Below are 26,278 nucleotides of genomic sequence, written 5' to 3'. Positions count from 1 at the left end.
CTGGTCGAGGTCGCTGAGACACTAACATCTACAAGACAAAACCACAACCCACAACAACAAACAGCACAACCACCAAGGACTACAACTCAAAACACAACACCCAATAAAGGACCACAACCCCACAACTCAACAACAAACAAGGAAACACAACCACAACTCAACAACACAGCAAACAACAAAGGAACTCAACCACAACTCAACAAACAACAAGGAACTCAACCACAACACAAGACCACTGCACAAACAATTGCTAACAAAAAAAACAACAACACAAAAAAGCAACACACACACCTACTAACAACACCAACAACAACCCTCAACCATAACAACTCACATAAATCCAACAGGAACTCACATACAACTCACCAAAACCCTCATAGCACAACTCTTAAGCAACCAATATCAAACCCAACAACAATCAGCAACAAACCAATAACACACTACTTAAATAACTTCAATGCCCTCAACACTTTCCACAGACCGCTGCCAACACTACTGATTATCACAGCTTCTGACGAAAGACTGACCAAAAAACTAACTCAAAACACAGAACTCTAAACTTCAACAGCACCAGAAGACAACCCAGAACTCACCAATAGCCAATCCAGTCGTTAACTATCCATACAGTAATTACACACTCTCTCTCTCTCTCTCTCACACACAGACGTTGTCGAATGGAACTCCATAACTCCTCCATACAGTGTTCCCCCATATTTGCGTTCTCGATATTCGCGGGATTTTTTCCTTGGATTGCATCTATCCATTATTAGCTGGGGTTCGCCTATTTGCGGTTTTTTTCTGACAATAAATATTCACTAATTAGTGTATTTTGTTGTTATTTTCATGACTAAAATATATTTTATGATACAAAAATGACTAATTTTCAATATTAATATTGATTAATACTGTATTGGTATAGGTAAGTTTAATAAGATTAAATATTTTATAATAAAAATAATAATTTTCTCTCTCTCTCTCTCTCTCTCTCTCATGCAAATTTTTGTATAAATAAATAAATAAATGATTTACTAATTTTCAAATATTAATATTAAAGTAAACAGCAATAATAATAAATTATTTAAGGAAAATACTATAGTAAATTAGTAAGATCTTTTTTTTATAAATTTAAAAATTATGTGAGAGTGATGGAAATCCCAGTCCTTCTGCATCTTTCTTTCCAACTCCAGGTACTAAAGCTGTCAAATATATCAAGTAATGTGACAGGAGGGGGAGGAGCTGTTGTGTTGTGTTGTGTTGCCACTAAATGTTCATGTAATTTCTCTCTCTCTCTTTTTTACTGAAATGAGAGACTTTTTATGTATATGTATGTTTATTAATATTTATAGCCGGGTGTCATACGAGAAGCGAATGTCTCATTTTGTTTTATATCATTCAGTTTTCAGTTTGATAAGCCCAGTGAGTTACCTCGTCTATTGCACTTCGTAACCAGAAATAATATTTGAAAGCAGAAAGCCTCGAGCAGACATTAAATACTTCGCTTGACTTTAAATCTCATCCTCTGATTTTTTTATATTTTCTAGTTATTTATCTATTTACTTTTTCATTTCTGAATGAGTACTAAAAACTGGAACAAGAAGTTAATTAAGCGAGAGAATTTGCTAAAATAATTTTCCTCAAGTTATGGCCATTTTCGAACCAGAAATAGTGTTTTTTATTATTATTATATTTTAAGGCAATAATAATTTTACCTACATTGACGATATTACATAACATAGAAGGCTTTTAATAATCGGTTATGATTTGGAATTCAGAACTTGAACTCAGTTTTCTGAGTTATATCTCAGTTGTTTTATTTCTATATGATTTTATATGGTCCTCAAATTCTTCATGCTGCTATTATGTATTCTATTTTAATCAAATCTTTCAATTTATTTTCTTTTTTCAACTATGGTCCTATCTTTAGGAAGCTTGTTGGGCAATGGTCCTTTTTTTTGAAAGCTTGTCGGATAATGGTCCTATCTTTTGGAAGCTTCTTGGATAATGGTCCTATTTTTTGGAAGCTTCTTGGATAATGGTCCTATCTTTTGGAAGCTTCTTGGATAATGGTCCTATCTTTTGGAAGCTTCTTGGATAATGGTCCTATCTTTTGGAAGCTTCTTGGATAATGGTCCTATTTTTTGGAAGCTTCTTGGATAATGGTCCTATCTTTTGGAAGCTTCTTGGATAATGGTCCTATCTTTTGGAAGCTTCTTGGATAATGGTCCTATCTTTTGGAAGCTTCTTGGATAATGGTCCTATTTTTTGGAAGCTTCTTGGATAATGGTCCTATTTTTTGGAAGCTTCTTGGATAATGGTCCTATCTTTTGAAGCTTCTTGGATAATGGTCCTATCTTTTGGAAGCTTCTTGGATAATGGTCCTATTTTTTGGAAGCTTCTTGGATAATGGTCCTATCTTTTGGAAGCTTTCTTGGATAATGGTCCTATCTTTTGGAAGCTTCTTGGATAATGGTCCTATCTTTTGGAAGCTTCTTGGATAATGGTCCTATCTTTTGGAAGCTTCTTGGATAATGGTCCTATCTTTTGGAAGCTTCTTGGATAATGGTCCTATCTTTTGGAAGCTTCTTGGATAATGGTCCTATCTTTTGGAAGCTTCTTGGATAATGGTCCTATTTTTTGGAAGCTTCTTGGATAATGGTCCTATCTTTTGGAAGCTTCTTGGATAATGGTCCTATCTTTTGGAAGCTTCTTGGATAATGGTCCTATTTTTTGGAAGCTTGTTGGATAATGGTCCTATCTTCTGGAAGCTTGTTGGATAATGGTCCTATCTTTTGGAAGCTTGTTGGATAATGGTCCTATCTTTTGGAAGCTTGTTGGATAATGGTCCTATCTTTTGGAAGCTTCTTGGATAATGGTCCTATTTTTTGGAAGCTTGTTGGATAATGGTCCTATCTTTTGGAAGCTTGTTAGAAGCTTATTGGATAATCGTCCTATCTTTTAATGCTTGTTTAATAATGGCCCTATCCTCTGAAAGCTTGTTGGGTATTGGTCCTATCTTTTGGAAGCTTGTTGGATAATGGGCCTATCTTTTGGAATCTTCTTGGATAATGGTCCTATCCTCTGAAAGCTTGTTGAATTATGGCCCTATCTTTTAATAGCTTGTTGGGTATCGGTCCTGTCTTTTGAAAGCTTGTTGGGTATCGGTCTTATGTTTTCAGATCTTGTTGGATAATGGTCCTATCCTCTAAAAGTTTGTTGGATATTGGTCCTATCTTTTGGAAACTAGCAGGATAAAGGCATATATACAAGGAGTGTACACATTTTGAAAAATAATTGTCAGTGGTGTATTTTTCCGCTATAGTTATAGCTGAGCGGTAAGGGTGTAAGAAAAACATATAATTGTATGATACTGGTTATTGTTTTTTAGTGAATAATTGACTTGCTTCAGGTTTAGTGATTAAAAAATTCACGATTTCAAAAATGCTTAGTTAAAAACTAAGAACTGCATAAGCTGAGTAATCGATAACCTTTTGAAAAGCAGGAGGTAAATTGAAATAGAACATCTATTGCCACTAAGGAAAAATTCAGCCTGTAATATTGATTTATATATCTGAGGTCTTTATATATCCAGGATATTATCCGGTTATATTCGTCGAAATAAAATTGTTATTTGGCACGATGAACTGTAGTGGGATGTGGCGTTCAATTTCCAAATATTGCAATAGTTTGTTCAGTCCGTGTAGGTTGAAACAGAATTGATGCTATATACTGTAATATTCAAGTAATTTTGTATTAATAATAAATCCCTCTTTAATACGGAAAAAGGATTATAAACTTTTAATTTTTATGACACATGATTTTAATAATGAGATTGGGAATACATTTTTTTGTGGGGATTATGTTTTACACAGAATGAATTGATTGAAGCTAAGTAATAATTCTAAACAATTTCCTAGATAATGAAAGATTTCATCCTATTATCTTGGGTGGTTTAATTCTCTCTCTCTCTCGCTCTTTTATGGTGAATATATTTTACGCAGAATAATAAATATACAGAAAATAATTAATATTTCTAAACAATTCTCAGACACTGAAAGATTTCACCCTCTTATGTTGGGTGGTTCAATTCTCTCTCTCTCTCTCTCTCTCTCTCTCTCTCTCTCTCTCTCTCTCTCACACACACACACACACACATGGAGAATATATTTTACACAGAAGAATAGATTTATAGAAACCAAGTACTATATCTAAACAATTTCCTAGATACTCTCTCTCTCTCTCTCTCTCTCTCTCTCTCTAGGGTGAATATATTTTAAGCAGAACAATAAATATATAGAAACCAATTAATATTTCTAAACAGTTTCCTAGACACTGAAAAATTTCATCCTATCATCTTGGTTGGCTTAATTCTCTCTCTCTCTGTCTCTCTCTCTCTCTCTCTCTCTCTCTCTCTCTCTCTCTCTCTCTGTCACGTACATGAACGTTATGAAGTATTGACAAAAATTAAAAAATGCATAGGATGCCCTTCACAAATTTTTGAACAAATACTTAAATACTAATTTATGATAATCGAAGTAGCTTCATAACGTAGTGGGATTCAGAATCCATCAGCGAGAATTAAAGTACTTACCTGGAGTTCATCACCTGTCATTAAGTGGGCGTGGCCTTTATTACCAGGTAGAAGCATCAGTGGCTCCTGGCACGAGTGAAGGTTTTGACAGACAGGGAAGCGTAAATAGTTCGAGAAGCACAGTGTGTATCTCTCTCTCTCTCTCTCTATCCATTATTAGCTGGGGTTCGCCTATTTGCGGTTTTTCTGACAATAAATATTCACTAATTAGTGTATTTTGTTGTTATTTTCATGACTAAATATATTTTTATGATACAAAATGACTAATTTTCAAATATTAATATTGATTAATACTGTATTGGTATTAGGTAGTTTATAAGATTAAATATTTTATAATAAAATAATAATTCTCTCTCTCTCTCTCTCTCTCTCTCATGCAAATTTTTTGTATAAATAAATAAATAAATGATTTACTAATTTTCAAATATTAATATTAAAGTAAACAGCAATAATATAAATTATTTAAGGAAAATACTATAGTAAATTAGTAAGATCTTTTTTTATAAATTTAAAAATTATGTGAGAGTGATGGAAATCCCAGTCCTTCTGCATCTTTCTTTCCAACTCCAGGTACTAAAGCTGTCAAATATATCAAGTAATGTGACAGGAGGGGAGGAGCTGTTGTGTTGTGTTGTGTTGCCACTAAATGTTCATGTAATTCTCTCTCTCTCTTTTTTTACTGAAATGAGAGACTTTTTATAGTATATGTATGTTTATTAATACTTTCAGATAATAAGATAATGAACTGTAATTACATAACTGTAATTGTGAAATAGCCAGCCTTCTTTTTTCTCTTTAGAGAGAGTGCACATACATATTTCTCTTTCTAATGGGGAAGAAGGAAGTACATAGAAGAATGCCTGTACAGGAGTTCTCCTACTGCTGGGACTTGAAGGAAGAGTTGTCTGTCAAGTCTCTGGAATTTATACGACATAGCCGGTAGTAGGTATCCTTAACCTCTTCATTACCGAAAGTTTGTTTGGAGGTAGGCGGGTACCACCATTCAAGTCTACTACACCGCCCCGGGTGCATAAAGGTGGTACGTAAGTACCACCAAAACTCCTCTTTTCAGATAAGGACTTCCAATCATTCTGTAATTTCGGTTTGAAGAGTTTGGAGCAAAATAAACAGTATGACACGATGCCAGACGTATGATGAACCCAAAAAAATATTATTACTGCTTATAGTAGTGTGTAGGTGACAGATGAACTGCGTCTCAACAAAAAATCACAAAACCAGACAAGCGTAAACATGTAATAACTTCTACCCAAGTATAAAACCAGTTGCATCATCATTTACTGTATTTATTTATTATTCACTTATTACATTTTTACAAATAAAAGATATGAAACACCAGATAAATGAAGGTAAAATAAAGCCTTATAGTAACTTTATATATAAAAAACCAAACCAGAGAAAAAGCGAAAAAGAGATTTTTTCTGAGGACAAGAAAAATTAGTTTAGATACCCCCAAAGTTGTTTTCTGTGATGAAACTAATCTTAGAAAATGTAGAAAACAACATCGACCAATTTTTTAGAGATATACTAATAAAATTTGCGATTTCCATATTTATTGGCGGGGCTTTCGCTTTAGTTGTTGCTCTTTTTTTTGTTATTACGTGCTTATTTACTGTTCTATTTTGATAATACTTTATGTGCATGTTCCAGTTGGATATACCAACATTCTGTAAGACTGAATTTCTATTCAAGACTGTAGTTTTCTCACCGACCACCAGTGTCCCTTGTACAAGGGACACTGAGTTTCACATTTTTTTTTCATAAAATCATTTATTTTCCCTGTAGGATGATAAAACTCACAGAGAATATGTGTTATTATAGTGCTAATAATACCTGATAATTTCATTAGCCTGTCTTGATTAGTGTATTTTTGGCAAATATTTTTACGATCGGCACCCCTCCAAACTGGAGTCACTACCGAGAGATTCAGTTCGGCAGCGAACGCAATGTTTACATTCTGCTCACCCACCGGTGAAAGAAGGGTTAAGGAGAAGTACCTGTTTTCTTCCAGGTCTTGTCCATCTTCCATAGAATCTTCTGCCTCACTTGCGTTCTTGTTTCAGGAACGGCCCAGTTAGGCTAAGAGCTAGTCGTCTTCAGTATCATGTTGTTGCCTGAGAAGGCTCTCTTTGGGGCAGCTTTGCCTTTGCTCTCTTCATTAGAGAGTGAAGGAGGTCTTCTTCCAGTCTTTAATCCTTTTCCTCTCGAATGATGAGGAAGACATTAGGCTGGTGCTCAATCAGCAGGAGCTTTTTGAATATATTTGAATATTCTCCATGCGACATGGTGTCTGTTATAGAGTGCACCGATTGAGTAATAGGTGCATACCTGTAATATTGTCTTCAGGAGTGTGACCTAGATGCTACGTACCTCCTCATCAGTATCCTGAAAACCAAGGCAGCCTTTAGAGCCTCTCAAGTGTTTTGAGATTTGATTTTGAGGCACCCAGTGGTGATGTTGCACCGTAGCGGCATTTATCACCAAACAAGAGGGTTTCATTTCCCTCCTGGTTTAGTTAAGACAAACTTAAAGGAAGACTAACATATAGGGTAGCGTACTAACCTAACCAACATAACCTAACCTAACCTAGTAGAACATGATACCTGACCGGAGGGCAAACTTAAAGGAAGACTTACATATAGGTTAAATACTAACCTAACCAACCTAATGTAACCTAGTAGAATGTGTTATTTGACCAGGGGGCCCTCGTACCCCCACTTAAGAAAGACAAACTTAAAGGAAGACTAACATATAGGTTAGCATACTGACCTAACCAACCTAACCTAACCTAGTAGAACATGTTGCCTGACTGGGGGGCTGTGCCCCCCTTGAACCCCCTTAAAGGAAATTGTAAAATAAAGGTTATTATACTATCCTAACACATTTCACCTAGGACACAGACCTTGATGGAATACAGACGGTAATTTACCAAAACAGGAATGTTTGTAAATGTATAAAATTGAATATAATATGAATTTAAATGTTCTAATAATAAGTAAAATTTTATCAAACAAATTTTTATGGGTGAGAAAGCCTTGTAAAATGATGAACATAAAAAAAATAGACAGAGGTGAATAAAGGAAAGAGAAGGGAGAGAATTATGTAAATTAAAAACATCTGTAAATCGATAAAATGGAATATATATACTATATGTAAATGTTCTAATAATAAGGTAAAATTTTAACAAAGAAATTGTTATGGGTGAGAAATGCATTCTAAATGATGAAGCGAAAATGGCCAGACGTGAATAATGGAAAGAGAAGGGAGTGACTCGTGTACAAATCATGTATAAATCATGTATGAAATATCCCCAAGCAACCTCCAATTTCATGTCACCGACAGAAAGATATTGAAACGTCCTAAAACTGCCTTGTAGTATCACCCAGTAGGCATTTTTTCAGGGGCCTGCCTTATTTGTAACATAATATTTCAAGATATATAGGTCAAAATTATGAAGTGAGAACACATCAAAACACATATTAAACAAATACTATGATAAACGGAACAGAAATAAAAGCATGAAATAATATAATGTGATTATAAAACAAATGAGGAAAATGAATATATGTAACTTAATGTATGAATCCCCACAAATTCTTCACTCGGTCCTATCACAATATAAGGTTAATATTTTAACATGATTGGTTAAATATGTCCCACCCAAAATTCCCCCACACCATTTCCCTCACTAAGGAGTCTGTGTCTGAACCAAAAGCTCCCCTATAACATGGTGTATGTATTAGGGCTGTTGCCTTGTATAATAAGGCACCCTATGAGGTAATGTTAGACTTGCGATAATCTTTACGCTTAGTCGGTTGGTTATGTTAGACTTGCGATAATCTTACGCTAAGTCAGTTGGTTATGCACTTCCATACTCATTGGAGTGTCTTGGGGTTTGTAGATCACTTACGAAGTCGGTATTATCTTCTTTGGTTATGACGACGATGTGTTAAACTCATGATGATTCGGCAATGATGTGAGGTTCTAGTAGAAAACACGAAGTATAAAAAATACTTATATTCTCTGAGATTACATGTTGAATATTCTCTGAGATTACATGTTGAAGTTCAGAGGAAATTTGTACAGTCTTCTTATGACGATGGCTTGATCGCTTCTGCCAACGATGATGGCTAATTCTGTTCTGTTCTGTTCTGTTCTACATGATAAAGCTTAGGTAAAGAGGTACAGGTCTGCCAATGATGATGGCTAACTCTATTCTGACTACCATCTTGGTTACAAATCATAAAGGAAGCAGACAGTAGCTCGAACATACGAACATACAATCAGATGACATAGTTACTAATCACGTAGGCCGCTTGAGCTATAGGTCACGGTGTTTGTCTCAAGCAGGAAGCTTGGACTAAAGTTTATAAACAAATGAATGACTACAGGTGACGGCATGTTATCTTAGCCTACTTTTATTGTATACGTCACATTTATCGTCTCTGGTCTGATCACATTCCTGCAAGCAATCTGGTTGACCTCTTTAGTTTTAGTCTTTTATATATATGGAATAACATTCCATATTTTTATTATGTAATCACTTACACATGTGCAGTAGCATTTGACATCATAATAGTAGTAGTACAAGGTGGATTTTGCCTGTGAAACTGCTACATTCTAGGTTTATTTGTCGCTTATTTCCTCTTGTATTTTGCGTTCCAAATGTCATAGATACAGGCAGTCCCCGGGTTAGCGGCGATATGGTGCCGAGAACTGGTTATCAGTGCCATAAGCGCCATTATGGCCCCATAAATCACTGAGTTTCGGTTAATGTCCAGTTTTCGCTTATTGGCACGCCTCCAGGAATGGAACCCCTGCCGATAACTGGGGACTGCCTGTAGGAGGAAATCTAACACAATAACATGGAAAACCTTCTTCCAAGTGATTTACCCCACCCATAACATTGCTTTCCCTCATCGGTCCCCGTTACCATAGAATAGAGTTGTATGGCATAATTCTCCCAGTGGTGTAGCGCTTATTCCCAACGGGTCCTCCTTACCATAGGATAAAGTTCAAAGGTAAATTACAGTTAATTACAGCCTACCGACAAAAAACCAATGTCAAATTGTTAATAAGCAACCAAAATACTACAAGAAACTGCAATTTCCAAAGAAATACCCACCAAGACACTATTACTTAGATCAACCATAGAATTGTTCTCACAATTAATGGAGAAAACCCGACAACTTACAAAATAAAAAGACCGTGATGCTGAAGGCAAGGAACATGTTACTTTAACTGATATAAAGTACGCAATTATCAGACTGGATTGAGTGGGTGATTAGGCTTGTGATTGGTCAAAAGAATGGTGGGGGGGGTGAATGATATTATTTATGAAAGGAGGCAAAGAAGATTTCACACAAGTGTGGCAATAAGCCCACCAATCTGCAGAACCATACCAAAAATTAATGTGAAAAACTGAGTTAATACTGCAAAAAACACATAACCTTGTAATAATAGACACAAAAACATTACATGAAAGTAAAATAATTTTGTATTTTAAAAGGCAATAGTAGACCCACAGCAACATGTCATGGGAGGGGCACCACTTTCATATACATGTATACATACACAGGTACATAATATATATGTATATGTATATATACACATAGATATACTATAGGCTATTCAAGCAGAATTATGAAATGGGCAGAAATCACCTGTTTCTGTCAGTAAAAACCAAATAGAATATTAAGAAAAGTTATTGTTGTTGTTGTTGTTGTTGTTGTTTGTTGTTATCATATTTTTATATATTTGATTTTGTTCCCAATGTTTATATTTGTCATTTGTGTTATTATATTTATGATTTGTGTTATTATTATCTAAATATTCGACATTACTAGTTTGTCATTTTTCATGTGGGTGACACATGCTTACATGAACCACCCCGGATTTGCTAGTGTATAAAGGTTATTAGAATGGTACAACCTAGCATGCCGTACAAATGGGTGGGGGGCTACACCTCCATGGCCAAAACTTTAAAGAAATACTATAATAAAGTTTATTATAGTAAACCAAGGCCACGTTACCTGGTGGGGGGACTCAGCTCCCTGGACCCCACCTTTAAGGAAAACAAAATTAAGGTTATCATACAAATAACCTAACCTAGTAGGTCTTGTTACCTGGCCAGGGGGTTTGCCCCCCTGGACCCCTTTTAAAGGAAACTTAAAGGTTATCATACTAACCTAACCACCTAACCTAACCCAGTATGCTGCGTTACTTGGCCAAAGGTGACCTCCTTTAAAGAAATGTAAAATAAAGGTTATCATACTAATTTAACCCACCTAACTTAACCTAACCTAGTACGCCATGGTACCTAGCCAGTGGCCTGGAGCCCTTTTAAATGAAAACATAGAATAAAGGTACAAAGGAATGCTAAAATTAAATTTATCCAAATAGCCTACCTAACAGGCCGTGTTACCTGGGGTGGGCGACCCCTCCCCCCCTTAAAGGAAACATAACATAAAGATAATGATAATAACCTAAACTACCTAAACCTAACTTAACCTAGTAGGCTGGTGTTAAATGGCCAAGTAAATGCATGAAACATGGACTGTAATGCAAACAGAAAAGAAAAAAAGGTCATCAGGAAATATAGATGATAATTTACAAAAAACTGAAATGTTTGTAAATATATAACATTAATATATGAGGGTAAATGTTATAAGTAATGACTAGGATACAAAGAAATTGTTATGATTAACTAACATGTTCTGAAATATTGTGATGCAAACAGATGGATGGAATAATGGAAAGAGTGTCGTGTAGAAATCATGTACTAAACCCCCTACCAAACCCCAAATTTGATGTTACTGAGAGATAGGTATCGAATCATCCTAAAAGCGACTTCATCTCCCATTCTCTACATATTCTTCAAAGGTGTATCCTCAATTGTAAGTTCAACTGTCATGGAGTGGAAACACGTTAATGCACATATTGAGCAAAAATATGAGAAACAAACTACAAATAAAAAATACAGCAGGAAGAACATATGCAAGACCCTTGCATTTGCCACACCTGGTCAAAATGCGTTTTTTGGTCTCAAACGCTCATTCGCCACCTAAACTATTGGGGGGAATGGGGCGGATGTAAGTTGGGGCACTGTAAAGTCAACCATATGGCCTCTATACATAAGTATTTTTTTATACGAATGTAAGTTTTCGCTTTTCAGAGCTCTCCTGGCGAGCGAGAACTTACTTTCACCACTGAAGTCACGTGTCATACGTCAGCCAATGGCGTGCGAGCTACCCCGCCACAGCTGAGCGGAGCGTCGCTTTGTAAACAGATTTACGTCTGTTTTTTACACAGTTTTCGTATGTTCTTTTTTCGTTATAAGCAATGGCTGAACAGTACAGTGACACTGCGAGTGATAGAGACACAGAGGATTATTTGTTCTTTGCTATAAGTTTTCATCATAACCATTTATTTCAATATGTCTACCGAACACCCGCTTCCTTCATGTCTGCTGTATCCCTTTGTCTTCCTGTATTATACCACTTTGCTTTTATGTATTACATTCCTACATGGCTATTGTACACTTTATTTACTTCATTTATTATCCTTTTACGTCATAAAGGTAAAATGGTGATTGTAGTAAACTTAAACTTTGGTTCAGAGCGAATTCCGCTAGTAAAGGGAAAGAAATTGCCGATCATGTATTCAGTGATTTCATTGGACAATTTTTAGAACTAAGGATGATTCATGGCTTATATTAAACAAAATTGTTTCTTGGTCACAACTGCTACTACTATCAAGTACCAAGTAGCATTAAGCCAACACACATAAAAACACAACCAGACAATGACTGTAATACTTACCTATGACTGCTTCAGTTTTGCATTGTTTTGCATTTTTTACGATTGTTTATTACTACTAGTAGGAACTAGTAGCAAGTAGCAGATATCTGCTACTTGCTACTAGTTCCTATTAGTACACACAAATACACAACCTGGTAAGAAAGAACATTATACTTACCTGAGAAGACAGTTTTTATTAGCTTAATTTATAATTTTTTTATTTTTGATTTTTTTTATTAGTGCTACTTGTAGGAACAAGTAGCAAGTAGCAAACATAAACAAAACGTCAACTTGAGATAGTTACTACTATCTAATTGCGTGCCGTAACTATACAAACTATTATTTTGGAATACCATTATTATTAGTGATTTCCTATTACTTGCTACTAGTAGCAAGTAGTAGGAAATTCTTACCATATTAACTTTTCTGGAAGCAAAATACATCTAAAACATTATAAGATTACATTTTAGTAGTTTTGGGATCCCAATGATGCCATAAACAAACAAAAGTATTAATAATATCCAAGTTTGCTACTTGTAGGTGCCTCTTAGACACTTCTAGTAGCAAATGAAAAGTCTGAAAATCTTATCTGGGCTACTGAAAGCAATGCACTATGACTAAGTAACAAATTTACAATTGGAAATTAACTTGTTGACTATTTAAGCGGTGAAGAAACGTGTTCAGTGTTTCAAATGCCAATAATATGCCTTAGCAAATTTAGTTACTACTACTAAATAGCTTCTAGTAGCATAAGTTGTAAAGCCTAATTTTTTTACTAGACTAGCGTTTAAGTACACGAAATTTGGAAAATTTTAATATAAGAATTTTTTCTGAGAAACAAATAATAAGCTAGCTATGGCATTACCAATTTTGAAAACTTTGAACGCGTTTTTCCTCCATTTTTTTAAAATGTGGCGAATGTAAGTTCTCGCAGTGCTAGCCTCATATTATGGTTATAAAATCATTTATTTTCGTATTTATTAGCTGTCCCTACCAAAGCCCTATCCCAGCCCTATCCCCCATTCCCTCGCTTAGAAGTAGGTCTTTGCACCAAAAGGTCCCCTATAACAGTGCACATGCAAAATAGCATTCAGAATACTAGTAGTAGTAGCAGCTGGGGGGGTTTGCCTTTTAAAAGGCTACCTTCTTGTTTATGCCTCCTATTTGCCATTGTTTTTTTGCCTTTAATGTCATATAGAATAAGAAATATCACACTAACGTGTTACAACCTTCTCCCTGTGGTCTACCCCTCCAGAACCCCACTTTCACTAGAGGTTCCCTAACTAGTAGGATGATAACACAGCACATGCTTGAATCACCATATCCCGAGGTCTCCCCGCCCAGAACCCTGCATTCACAATGGGTCCCCCACCTTGTTGGATAAAGTTCTAAGGTAAATTGCAGATTTATTAGAGTCGTCCCCCCCCCCCCCCCCCCCCCCCCCCCCCCCCCCAAAGTCCCCCCCCCCCCCCCCCAAACGTAAACGGTAAATTCTTGAATAAAGCAACCAAAATACTAAAGGAAAAGTTAATTTCCAAAAAAATACCTTAAGGGGGTGGAGTTAATCTTAGTTTCTACCAGAAGTTGCTGTATGAATACTATACATTAAAGGTCATAAAACCATGGTAGGCTGTTGGTAAACACAGGCAGGCTACCTGCATATTGAAATTTGTCATTTACTTAGGAGAGAAAAGAAAGGTTGGAATTTTTTTTAAAGTGTATTTATGTAGCCTATTTTGTTATATCTATATATATATATCTATATATATATATATATCTATATAGCTATATATATATATAGAATATATATTATATCCAGGCAGTCCCCATGTTACCCGATGGGTTCAGCTTATGACGTTCCGAGGTTAAGGCGCTTTTCAATTATATTCATCAGAAATTATTTCCAGGGTTACGCTGCCTAAAAACACTGATCTGGCAGAAGAAATGTGACACCAATAATGCAATATAATCAATATTGAAGGTTTTTTTATGAAAATTGCAATAAGAATCAGTTTACATAGTTTTGAATGCACCCAAAGTACTAAAATAAGGTTTTTCTTAGGATTTTTGAATGACGTTTCGGCTTACGATGCGTCTCAAGAACGGAACCCCCTTTGTAACCCGGGGACTGCCTGTATATATATATATATATATATATATATATATATATATATATATATATATATATATATATATATATATACACAGGCGGTCCCGGGTTACAAAGGGGGTTCCGTTCTTAAGACGCGTCGTAACCCGAAAATCGTCGTAAGCCGGAACGATGTTCTTGAAAACGTCCACAGGGAAAATTTCACTACTAATTTGCAATTTTTCTTAGGGCCATATCTCTAAAATTATCACTAATTTACTTTTTTTCATGTGCAACACTGTGTATTCACAAAAATTACTGTATATTTTCATTAAAATACAAGAGAGAGAGAGAGAGAGAGATAGAGAGAGAGAGAGAGAGAGAGAGATATCTCCTTAGGTTTCAATAGATTGAATGAACGTCTGTAGGCAACTTTTTTCCCCCTCCCATAAATACATATATTTCTCCAGAGAAGAGAGAAGAGAGGACTGAGCAATTATGTTTGTCTCGTCTATCATTCCTTTTGCTGAGAGCGAGAGAGATAAAAGGAAGAAATGAAACACCAAATGTATGACAAGTATCTTGTGAGAGAGAAGAGAGAGAGAGAGAGAGAGAGAGAGAGAGTTGTCCTTACAGTATTTAAAAGAGAGAAATATGGAATGATTATTGTATTTAAAATACTACTCAGATATGAATTTTGTACTTATAGTATTATATTGGAAAATATTAATGATAAACTTATTACATACACGTCCATGAAAATGATCTCATTTCAGTAAGAGAGAGAGAGAGAGAAGGAGGAGAGATAGAGAGAGAGGAGAGAGAGAGAGAGAGAGAGAGCTTACATAAAACCATTAAATTCGTTGACCATTGTACGGCATTGTTAAGCTTGAGTGTCACTCGAGTTGAGGTGGGGAAATTGATACAGAAAAAGACAAATGGGAAGAATTTTCTTTTGAAATTAGTTATCGTATTATTACTACTTCTATTATTTTTATTATTATTATTATTAATATTATCTGAAAATATAATAAACACGTGCATTCTACCATAAAAATTCTCTCATCTCAGTAAGAAAGAGGAATTTATCCTTACAAGTGAAATGGAAAGTTCATTTTATCTCTATAAAAATACGACCATTATGAATTTTGTAATTAAAGTTTTATTATTATTATTATTATTATTATTATTATTATTATTATTATTATTATTATTATTATTATTATTATATTATTATTATTACTATTATTATATATTATTATTATTATTATTATTAAATAACTGAAATCATCAATAAACATTTTACATACTAGTACCATAAAAAATTCTTTCATCTCGGTAAAAGAGAGAGAGAGAGAGAGAGAGAGAGAGGAGAGAGAGAGAGAGCGAGAGAGAGAGAGAGTGTTTATTGGTTTATCTCTCTCTGTTTATAACGGCTTCCAGCGAAAAGAGAGGAGGAGTGACACTATGTATGACCACATTATTATCTTGTGTGGCAAAAGAGAGAGAGAGAGAGAGAGAGAGTTGGGGGGTGGAGAGTTAACCTTAATTAAAAAAAGTGTGGGGACATGGGATAGATTAGTACGTATTGTATTTTCTTTAAAATACTATCACATATGAATTTTGTGAATTACAGTTATTATTATATTATTATTATTATTATTATTATTATTATTATTTATTTGAAAGTATTAAAAACAAATAGTACAAGTACATAAAAATCTCGAGTCTCAGTAAATGAGAGAGAGAGAGAGATGAGAGAGAGAGAGAGAGAGAGAGAGAGAGAGGAAAGATATAGGACCACGTGATTGCAACACTGCAGCTCTCCGCCAGCTCTTCCCCCTCGTGGCTGTCACAGAACTTGCTATATAGCTGACAGTTTTAGTACCTGGATCTCAAAAAAAGGTTACTGGAAGTTACTTCAAGAAGACTGGGATTTCCTTCATTCTTCCATAATTTTTTAAATATAAGCTAAAAATCTTACTAATTCACTATGGTATTTTCTTTAATGAATTGATATTATTGCTGTATAAAAATTAATATTAATATTTGAAAATAGTAAATGATTTATTTATCATACTAAAAAACATACATCTTTGTAGTAGAGAGAGAGAGAGAGAGAGAGAGAATTATAGTGATTATTTTAGTTGTAAAATACAAAGAGAGATGAGAGAGAGAGAGAGAGAGCCGAGAGAGAGAGGAGAGAGAGACTGTGCTAAAAAAAAAAAACTATAAAGGATTCTTATCTTATCATAGTACGTGTTTTTTAAAAGCATCTCAAACTCGGAGCGTTGGAAGCGTCAGCGTCGTAACCTCGGAACAAGCGTCGCAACCCAGGGCGGATTTTTCAATGAATATATAAGAAAAAGCGTCGTAACCTCGGAACGTCGTAAGCCGCACCCGTTCGCGTAAAGCCCGGGGGGGGGGGGGTAACCGCCTGTATCTAATTATGTACACCCAGTAGTACCTCGAGATACGAAAGGCTCTACTTACGAAAAAACTCGAGATACGAAAGCCAATGCGAAAAATTTTACTGCTCTTACATACGAAAAGTTTTCAAGATACGAAAGGTTGTTGCTGTAAAGTCCCGAGATTCGCCGGACCACCGAGAACAATTTTAAAACTCCCGCGCCGCCAACTGAGTAAACTCGCCACCATCCTCCCGCTCTCCCATTGGTTCCTGATGGCTAGTCACCCCATAAGGTCCTGCTCTCCTATTGGTCAGCATCTAACCCCCTTGTGCTTTAAGTATTCTATTGGTAAAAGGATGCTGTAAATTGAAAAACTTATTCATGCAATAATTTAATAAAAAAAAAAAACATTAGGTAAAGATAGAATAAAGAATAGAAATGAATGGTTATTATACTGTGGTAGTTTCAGTAGTTGAAGGACAGATAATGAAAATTTATGGCTTACTGTGTAAAGTGATTGCTTTGCGATCGTTCGATACTCGTAAGTGCTGGATGTAAACAGAAGTTTGGAAGCTTTTTTTGTTGTTTGTTTATTATAGTTAATGGTTACTTAATAATATTTGAAATGAGTACATGCAATACATTTAATAAAAAAATTGTGAATTAGATATCATAAAAATATAAATAAATCAGACTGCCAAAAAACAAATACGTAATATTTTTAGAATTCTTCTTTTTCTGTTTTATATTACGTTATGTATACGTATGTTTCATTATAAGCTGTCAGTAACTCGGTATCTCCATTAGGTAAAAGATAGAATAAAGAAATAGAATAATGGTTATCATACGGTTTTTGGTAGTTTCATTAGTTGAAAGAGAGATACTAATGACAATTATGGCTTACTGTGTGCTAGGAAAAAATGATTGCTTGGCGTTCGTTCGATACTCGTAGACGGTAAGAGCAATTGAAGGTTTTTTTTTTGTTTGTTTGTGTATTATAGTTAATGATTAATTAATAATTATTTGAAATGAGTACATACTGATTATTTATACATTTTATTGGCATATTCTAAGCTTTTAGCTCTTAGGTTTAGATGTCAGAATCATAGACTAGGCTACAGTAGCAACGCTAACAAAGGCTAGGACTTATTGCCTAGGGACATATGCTAAAGTCCTAATATATGTAGTAAAAATGGGGTTGAACATTTTACGTGCAGTTGAATATTACTCAAGTATGTACAGTATTTGCCTTTTTAGAGTTTCCATCATTCTCCGTCGGATCGGCGTCGTAACCCTAGAACATTGTGTTTTAGGCCTGGAAATATAATTTACTGGGGTGGTTTTTGGAGGGCTTGGAACGGATTAGCCATTTTTACATGTAAAATGTGTCCCAAGATACGAAAAACTCATGATACGAAGGCCGCCTCGGAAACGGATTATTATTTCGTATCTCGAGGTACCACTGTGTATATATATATATATATATATATATATATATATATATATATATATATATATATAATATATATATATGCTGAACCCACATTTTTGAATAAGCAAAATATACTTTTTAGAAATTATTGTACCTTGGACTTGCAACTGTCCTAAGTGTTTGGTGCAGGGGGAATTTTATTATACGTGAAAATACTGTCGTTTCACATAAAGGTTAAGAGTTTTGACAGCAGAATAGTTATTCAAATTCTATAAATGATAATTAAAGAAAGAAAATGATGTGCTTTGCATGTTTCTAAGATATATATACTTGAGGTAAATAAGAAACCTGTTTGCTGATTTCTTAGTAGGTAGCCATCTGCAAGCATAATGGCATTAAAATGAAATTACTTGGAAATTTTGCAAAAGTGGGCTATAACTGGTGGTTCCTTGCCAGTCATTTTTACATAGACATGAATCTTTTTATTTGGAATGCTCAGATAAAGTTAAATTTATTTGACGGCTGTTTATTTATTTTGTTTTGCAGCCTATAGAGTATGATAATGATAAAGACAAGAGCATTGCCTTACTAGTCGAATTTTATTATTTATTTAATGTATCAAATAATTCTTTTCCAGATATGTGTTCTGCTACAGTGCATACTTACATTTGTGAAAAGTGAAGGGAAATGTCCTGTCACGGGTTATCCAGCCACTTCAAGCAATCTTATTAGGATATACTTCGATGTGTAGCAAGTTTTTCAATATCCCACAAGTTTGTTATTTGCAAAAAGTTTCAGTGATGCTATCAATATATTATATATATGTACATTTGTATTTTTTGTTTTCATATAGATATATATATGTGTGTATATATATACACACACATACAGGCAGTCCCTGGATTACGACAGGGGTTCCGTTCTTGGGACACATTGGAAGCTGAAAATCGTTGTAAGCCGGTATGACGTCGGAAAAATGTATTAAAATGATAAAAAAAAGTTATAAAAACCTTACTTGTAATCGTTTGGGTACACTACATGTGGTTTCTTGACGTTTTATGTACAATCTGGAGTTGTTTTCATCCAAAAAAAAAAAATGGTGGGTTTCCTTTGGAATGTTAAAGTACACAATTAGTACAAATACTACACAAAGTCCCTGAATGCAATATGTAGAGTATAATTCCGTTACTTTTTTAGGTTTAAAAGTTGTCGTGCTATGTATCCCTGGACAATGTTTTTTTGTGGCCACATAGCGTACATCATTCAGGGGTTCTGGGATTCTGGAATGTAAAAAGAAATAAATATTAATAGCATTGTAGTCCTCTATGCAATAAAGTATATTACAGTAGTACATATACCACTACAGGTGTTTATAAGATATATGTATAAAACTTAGTTAGGAATTCCTTACATTGTTACCAACTTTTAGTGATTATCAAAGGTGTTAGCTAGGTTGTGGGAGATGGAGATGTGCATGTGTAGGGAGCCTGCAATGATAAGGATAATTACAGGGTATGTGTATGTACAGTAATAGAAGTTCTATATTATTCCAGGTATTTCAGAAAGCTATGTTTAATACTACAGTAAAAAAATGAATTTCATACCTAATTTCAGTGTGATTTTTACAGATGACAGGCTAGGATGAGGGAGTTTGAAAAGGTAATGGGCAGCCTGGAATGATTTAGAATATTAAAGGACATTATGTAACCACTCAAGTATAAAATGTACTATTACATAATTAACAATTTATAACATTAAAAACAGTTGAGAATTCCTTACCTTTAGTGAAATGAAAAGATGTAGGCTATGTAACATGAAGAAGTAGTTATGTACAGTAGAGGTCTGGTTTATGTATACGTACAAGGTGCTTGTCAATCTGGAATGATAATGTACATATGATTAGTTAAAGTTACATTTACTGAATATATACTAACTATATACAGTATGTACATAGTAGATTTGGGTAATAAAATGTAATACAATTGCATACAAATAAAATGTTTCCTTACCAATTCTAGTGGTTGACTTGCTTACTGGGATGGGCATATGGTGTAGATGAGAATGGTTGGGCTATGGAGTAGAATCTGCAGGTGCTTGGGGGTCTGGAATGATAAAAAAAATGATAGAGTATGCATGTAGGTATTATTAACTACTGCACACAATAGGTAGTATTTTTTACTGTTTGACATGTACAATTAAAAAATGAAGAATTCCTTTACCTGATGGAGTTGGAGAGGTGATAGTATCAACTGATTTGGGCTCTGAGGAGGCTACATCTACATCTGGAAAGAATGATAGGGTACATAATAAGGTGGATGTACTTAGTGTACATACACTTTTTATAAAATTTTCTATTAGCAATTTATAAAACATTTAAAAAAATTGTTAAGGATTCCTTACCTGATGAATAGGGTGAGACATCAAAACCATGGAAAGGCTCAGGGTCATCTGGGTCATCATCACTATCAAAGGGTTCTGGATTGATACATAAAGAAAAATATTAGGTTATGCAACATCAAACACATTATGTAATAGTACATAGTATGTATAATGTACAAGCAATTTACAAACATGAAAAAGAGAAAAAAGAAAAATGATATCCCTTACCTAATAGAGGTGGATGGGCTGCTACAGAGGGTTCAGGTACAGGGGGATCCTGGATTGGGCATCACTTCTGCAATAAAATACAAATGATGAAAATTAATGAAGTTACAATACACTATGAAGTTACAATACACTACAGTTTTATTAAAAAATGAATACATTTTATATTATACGTACATTTTATATTACAGTATGTAAACAAAATAAATTTAAAAAGTTCAGAATTCCTTACCAGGACTAGGAGTGGCAAGTGGTGCTGGAGACTTCTTGAAGAAAGTGTCAAGCGTAGACCGCACACTTCTCATCTGCTTCTCCTCAGGGTTCTTTATCGTTACCAATTACCAGGATCCCTCTCCGAATTCTGTCAAACCTGGCAACATTAGGGTTTCCTCTCTCAAAAGAAGCCAAAGCTCTCTCCAGATGAGTAAAAAAACCGTCTGACAAGCCTTTGACAGTTAATGCCCTGGGTTTTGGGTCTGGAACCTCTAACTCCTCCTCAATCATCTGCCGCTCCAGTTTAATGAGGTCCTCTGATGACAACTCCTCTCCATGGGATGCCAGCAGCTCTGTGACATCCTCAGCTTCCAAGTCTAGTTTCAGCATCTTGCTTAGCCCTACGATTTTCCTTGTCACAGTTTCGACATCTTCTGTTAAAGTGGTTGTCTTCACCTCGTCCCAAGCACTTACAATATTCCTGACTGCATCTCCGATGTTGTAGCCCTTCCAAAACTGCTTCAAAGTCAACTCCATGTTACCTTCAATAGCCCTCAAAGCAGAGCGTATTGTCCTTCTAAGGTAGTATGCCTTGAAGTTAGCAATTACTCCCTGGTCCATCGGCTGTATGAGCGATGTTGTATTTGGTGGAAGGTACACCACCTTCACATTAGGGTGCATGTTGCTCAAATTTAAAGGGTGACCAGGGGCATTGTCTAAAACTAGAAGAACCTTAAAAGGCAGACCTTTTGAGGACAAATACCATTCCATTGCTGGTATGAAGTGGTCATTGAACCAATCTTCGAAGACCATCAAGGTAACCCAAGCCTTCTTGTTAGACTTCCAAAGGACAGGGAGTTGACTCTTGGAAATGCCCTTGAAAGCCTGGGATTCTCGGCCAAATACACTAGCAAGGGCTTAAGTTTCAAGTCGCCGCTAGCATTGGCCCCACTAGTCATTCTTACTTAGTATCACTTTAGCCTCTTCCTTTATCCGGTTTATGGGTTAATGACCAAAAAAATAACCCAGACATTGTCATACCAGACCGGATAAAAGGAAAGGAAGAGGCACGGTGATACTAAATAAAAATGACTATGTAAAGAAAATGGATGATATTCTTAAAGATACCACTAAATTTGTTGAAATAGGTGTTCCAACATATCAACCTATATTTAAAGGTGGAGGATAAAATCAATAGATTACTCAAAAGTCTCAAAGATCAGAACATTATAACGGAAAGCACTTACCAAGAATTATATTGTTCAGGTTCATCCTATGGTGTGTTATATGGACTTCCTAAAATTCATAAAGATGGTGTTCCTTTACGACCAATTTTGGCGGCATACAATACCCCAAATTACCAGATAGCAAAATTCTTGGTACCATTGCTACAGCCATTTGCAAATAATGAATACGTTTTACTCAATTCTGCTAACCTTGTACCTGATATTCTACCACAGGATGTTGACTTATATATGGTGAGTTTGGATGTCGCATCCCTTTTTATGAATATACCGTTGCAGGCGACGGTTGACATAATTTTAGATAAGATCTTTTACGAGGAAAATATTTTATATCATGGTTTTAATAAGGATAATTTTAAGAAACTTCTAGAAATTGCACTGCAGGACACTCACTTTATTTTTAACAAAAAAGTTTTTAAACAAGTTGATGGTGTTTCGATGGGGTCGCCACTTGGCCCAGTTATGGCTAATGCCTTTATGTGCTCTTTTTGAGGAACAAATGCTGGATGGTTGTCCCTTATCATATCGCTCTCTCTTTTATAAGCGATATGTGGATGACCACTATTGCTCTATTTAGGTTCCGAGAAGCAGCTGAAGCTTTCTTGGAATATATCAATGGCCTACATCCTATAAATTTCTCAATTGAGCATGAGCAAGACAACCAACTTGCTTTTTTAGATGTTTTAATTACTAGGACAGAACATGGTTTTAATACGAGCGTCTTTAATTAAAAAAAACGACGTTCACAGGTCAAGGTACTAACTTCTATAGCAGTTGTTCCATAACATTTAAATTAAATAGTATTTCCACGCTATTACACCGTGCTTATACGTTACCTTCCAGCTGGCATAACTTCCATAGCGAAATCCAATTTTTACTTCAGTTTTTAAAAAACACTCGTATCCTCCAGCCTTATTCTTGAGATATGTCAAAAACTTTTTAAATGATAAATTTCAGCCACGTCAACTTGTACCGAAGGTGCCTAAATTATTAATATATGCCTCTATACCTTTCATTCAGTCCAACGCATTTAAGGTGCAAATACAAAAAGTCATTCAGAAAATTTCTGGCTGTGAATCTTAAGTTGATAGCAAAAAATCCTAAAACTCTGGGTTCTTTGTTCTCCCACAAAGATAAACTTCCGGCTTTGATGCGGTCTTTGGTGGTATATTGCTTTACTTGCCCGAAATGTAAGATCGGGAAATACGTGGGAGCCACCAAAAGACTGCTCAAAGTCAGAATCGATTCTCATCTCGGAGTCAGTCACCGTACGGGATGTACTTTGAAAACGAAAGAATTTTCTAACATACGAGAACATTGTAATAAATGTAAAACATCATTTTCATATAAGGATTTTTGCATTGTCACCTAAGCGCCCAATGACTACTGTCTCTCTGTTTTGGAGTCGTTAACAATCAAAACAGCTTGTGCCCCCATTAAATTGTCAAGACTTCTTCCACAGTTCTATATATAGCATAGTTTGACGTCCTCCTTTCCAAACCAGACAACGTCATCAGTTTTTTAACTCCATAGAGATAGGTACTAACTTAAGCATTCTTCACTTTTTAATTTTTTTTATATTTTTTTGTTCATTTTGTTTTTTAAATTATTATATTTAACTTTTATGTTGTTCCATTTATATTAATATTAATACCGAGTCTTTTTTAATTTGTATATTTGTATATTTACAGCCCTGATGATGAGACCCAAAGTCTCGAAAATTTGGAAAATACATGTATGATGCTACACTGGCTTTTCTCCATCCTATTTATATTAAATCTACGGCGTTCCAGATGCCCCAACCTTCCTGTATATATATATATATATATATATATATATATATATATATATATATATATATATATATATTATATATATATATATATATATATATATTATATATATATATATATGCAGAATATTGATATAGATAGATTTAGATATATATATCTACATTCATTATATATATTATATATATTGTATACACATACACACACACACTCACACACACACACACACACACACACACACATATATATATATATATTATGTATATATATATATATATATTATATATATATATATATATATATATATATATATATATATATATACACACACATACCGGGGAAGAAGCATTAACCAATGAATTATTGTAACATTGAGACCTCTGTTATGCAAATACCATGTTATATAAGAGATTGGTGATGATAAAGTTTGAAATGTGTTTTATAGTTATGCACTATTCTGTATAGAAGAAAATCTTTTGTAAAGCCATATTCTTGTGATCTTTTGTGTGTCTGATTTTAATGTATTCATTTGTAAAGTTATATTCTTGTGATCTTTTGTGTTTCTAATTCCAATGAAGTAGAAAATATGGATAATAGGTTACTTATAGTAAAGGAAAATCGGGGTCATAGAGATGTGAAAATTACTTGCTTAAAAGAAAAATTTGTGACTGCTAGCAGAGCTGTGATTTGGCAAATTTCTTATAATGAGTGTCTACTCTAGTAACATCAATTTTAGTTCAACATTATTTAATACCAATCTTTTCTAGATTAGAATGGGTTTTTAAGCAGACAAGTCTTGGGCAGGCTACCAGACCTATTTGTCATTGTGGTCTTTAAGATCATAACAAAAACAACCACGATCGGTATTTTCTCAGTTTCAGTTGGTGTCTATATATTCCAAGTTGAGTTTATTCAGTAATGTAGTGTTGGCAAATATTGCCAAAGAAGGAATGAGTTATAGACTACTGGCCTTCTTCAAATACTTATATTTGGTAACATTAAAATAGAAAATAAAATAATTTTTTTTATTCAGATGTTCATGAATTGGAAGAAGGAATCCCTCAAGGCAGTGTTTTAAGCTGTACTCTATTTGCTTTAGCAATCAATGATATTACAATAAATTTATTGATGACTTTTCTATATATGATACAATTAGCATTCTAAGACATGCCCAAAGAATCCCCAATACAGCTATCTCAAATATTACCAACTGGGCAAATTCAGTAGGATTCCAATTTTCAATAGATAATACAAATGCAATCATTTTCTATAGAGATAAAATTAAATCTGCACAAATGTTAAATACCTAGGAATGGTGTTTGATCAGCACCTGAAATGGGGAACTGGACGCAACACCATGCTTATGTTATACAAAACAACAGTACTATCCATAATAGATTATCGTTGCCCAATATATTCATCTGCCTCAGAAGCTACAATAAAAACACTAGACGCACTGCATCTTGAAGGAATACGTTTGTGCATGGGAGCATTTCGGTCATCTCCTATAAACTCCCCTGTTGGAGAAGCAGGCATATTACCCCTAAAACATCACCGCAACTTGATAACTATGCGTAGGGGCCTTTCCCTTCAAGCAGGAACATCTCCCGCTGCTACCTGCTTTCTGAATTATAATCAAAGATTAGAAAACCGTAGCGCTAGCTCTTTCCCACAAAGAACCAAATATTTAATGAATTAACATAATATTAAACTAATTTTCCATCCAGCAATGGAATTCCCACCACCCTGGATTTTGAAATGAGTAAAAATATGTACTGCTCTATCATATCTTCTAAAAAGAAATATGGCAAACAGATGTACCTCTAACATGCGTTGGAGCACATCAGAAGAAAGGGAGATCAACTTATGATCTCTACAGATGGATAAAAAAACAACACTGGAGTAGGAGCTTCAGCATTCTCTAAAGATAAGTTAATTAAGGTAAGTCTTCCCCCAATGTCATCAGTATGCACTGCTGAACTCGCAGCCATACGAATAGGACTAGACACAATATCTGAGAAGAGAGCAATTTCCACCATAATTTTCAGTGACTCACGAAGTGCTATTGATGCTATAAACAAGTACAAGTC

General features: G+C 34.7%; 2 protein-coding genes across 2 annotated transcripts in view; one reads left to right on the top strand and one right to left on the bottom strand.

The window, feature by feature from the left end:
• Positions 1 to 19,422, top strand: part of LOC135202559 (peroxisome assembly protein 12-like) — a 165,626-nt gene extending 146,204 nt beyond the window's left edge. Inside the window, exon 9 of the transcript XR_010311759.1 lies at positions 19,191 to 19,422. The gene's annotated coding sequence lies outside the window, so the exon portion shown is untranslated. The remainder of the gene's footprint in view (positions 1 to 19,190) is intronic.
• Positions 19,423 to 21,256: 1,834 nt separating this feature from the next.
• On the bottom strand, positions 21,257 to 21,967 carry LOC135202172 (tigger transposable element-derived protein 1-like). Its single transcript, XM_064231426.1, has one exon. The coding sequence runs from the start codon at positions 21,965 to 21,967 to the stop codon at positions 21,257 to 21,259; it is 711 nt and encodes a 236-aa protein (XP_064087496.1).
• Between the last annotated feature and the right edge of the window lie 4,311 nt (positions 21,968 to 26,278).

Source organism: Macrobrachium nipponense, chromosome 30 (assembly GCF_015104395.2).
Source record: "Macrobrachium nipponense isolate FS-2020 chromosome 30, ASM1510439v2, whole genome shotgun sequence".
Taxonomy (NCBI): Eukaryota; Metazoa; Arthropoda; class Malacostraca; order Decapoda; family Palaemonidae; genus Macrobrachium; species Macrobrachium nipponense.
Note: the sequence above shows the minus strand (reverse complement) of the source record. Positions and strands in the feature narration are given on the sequence as shown.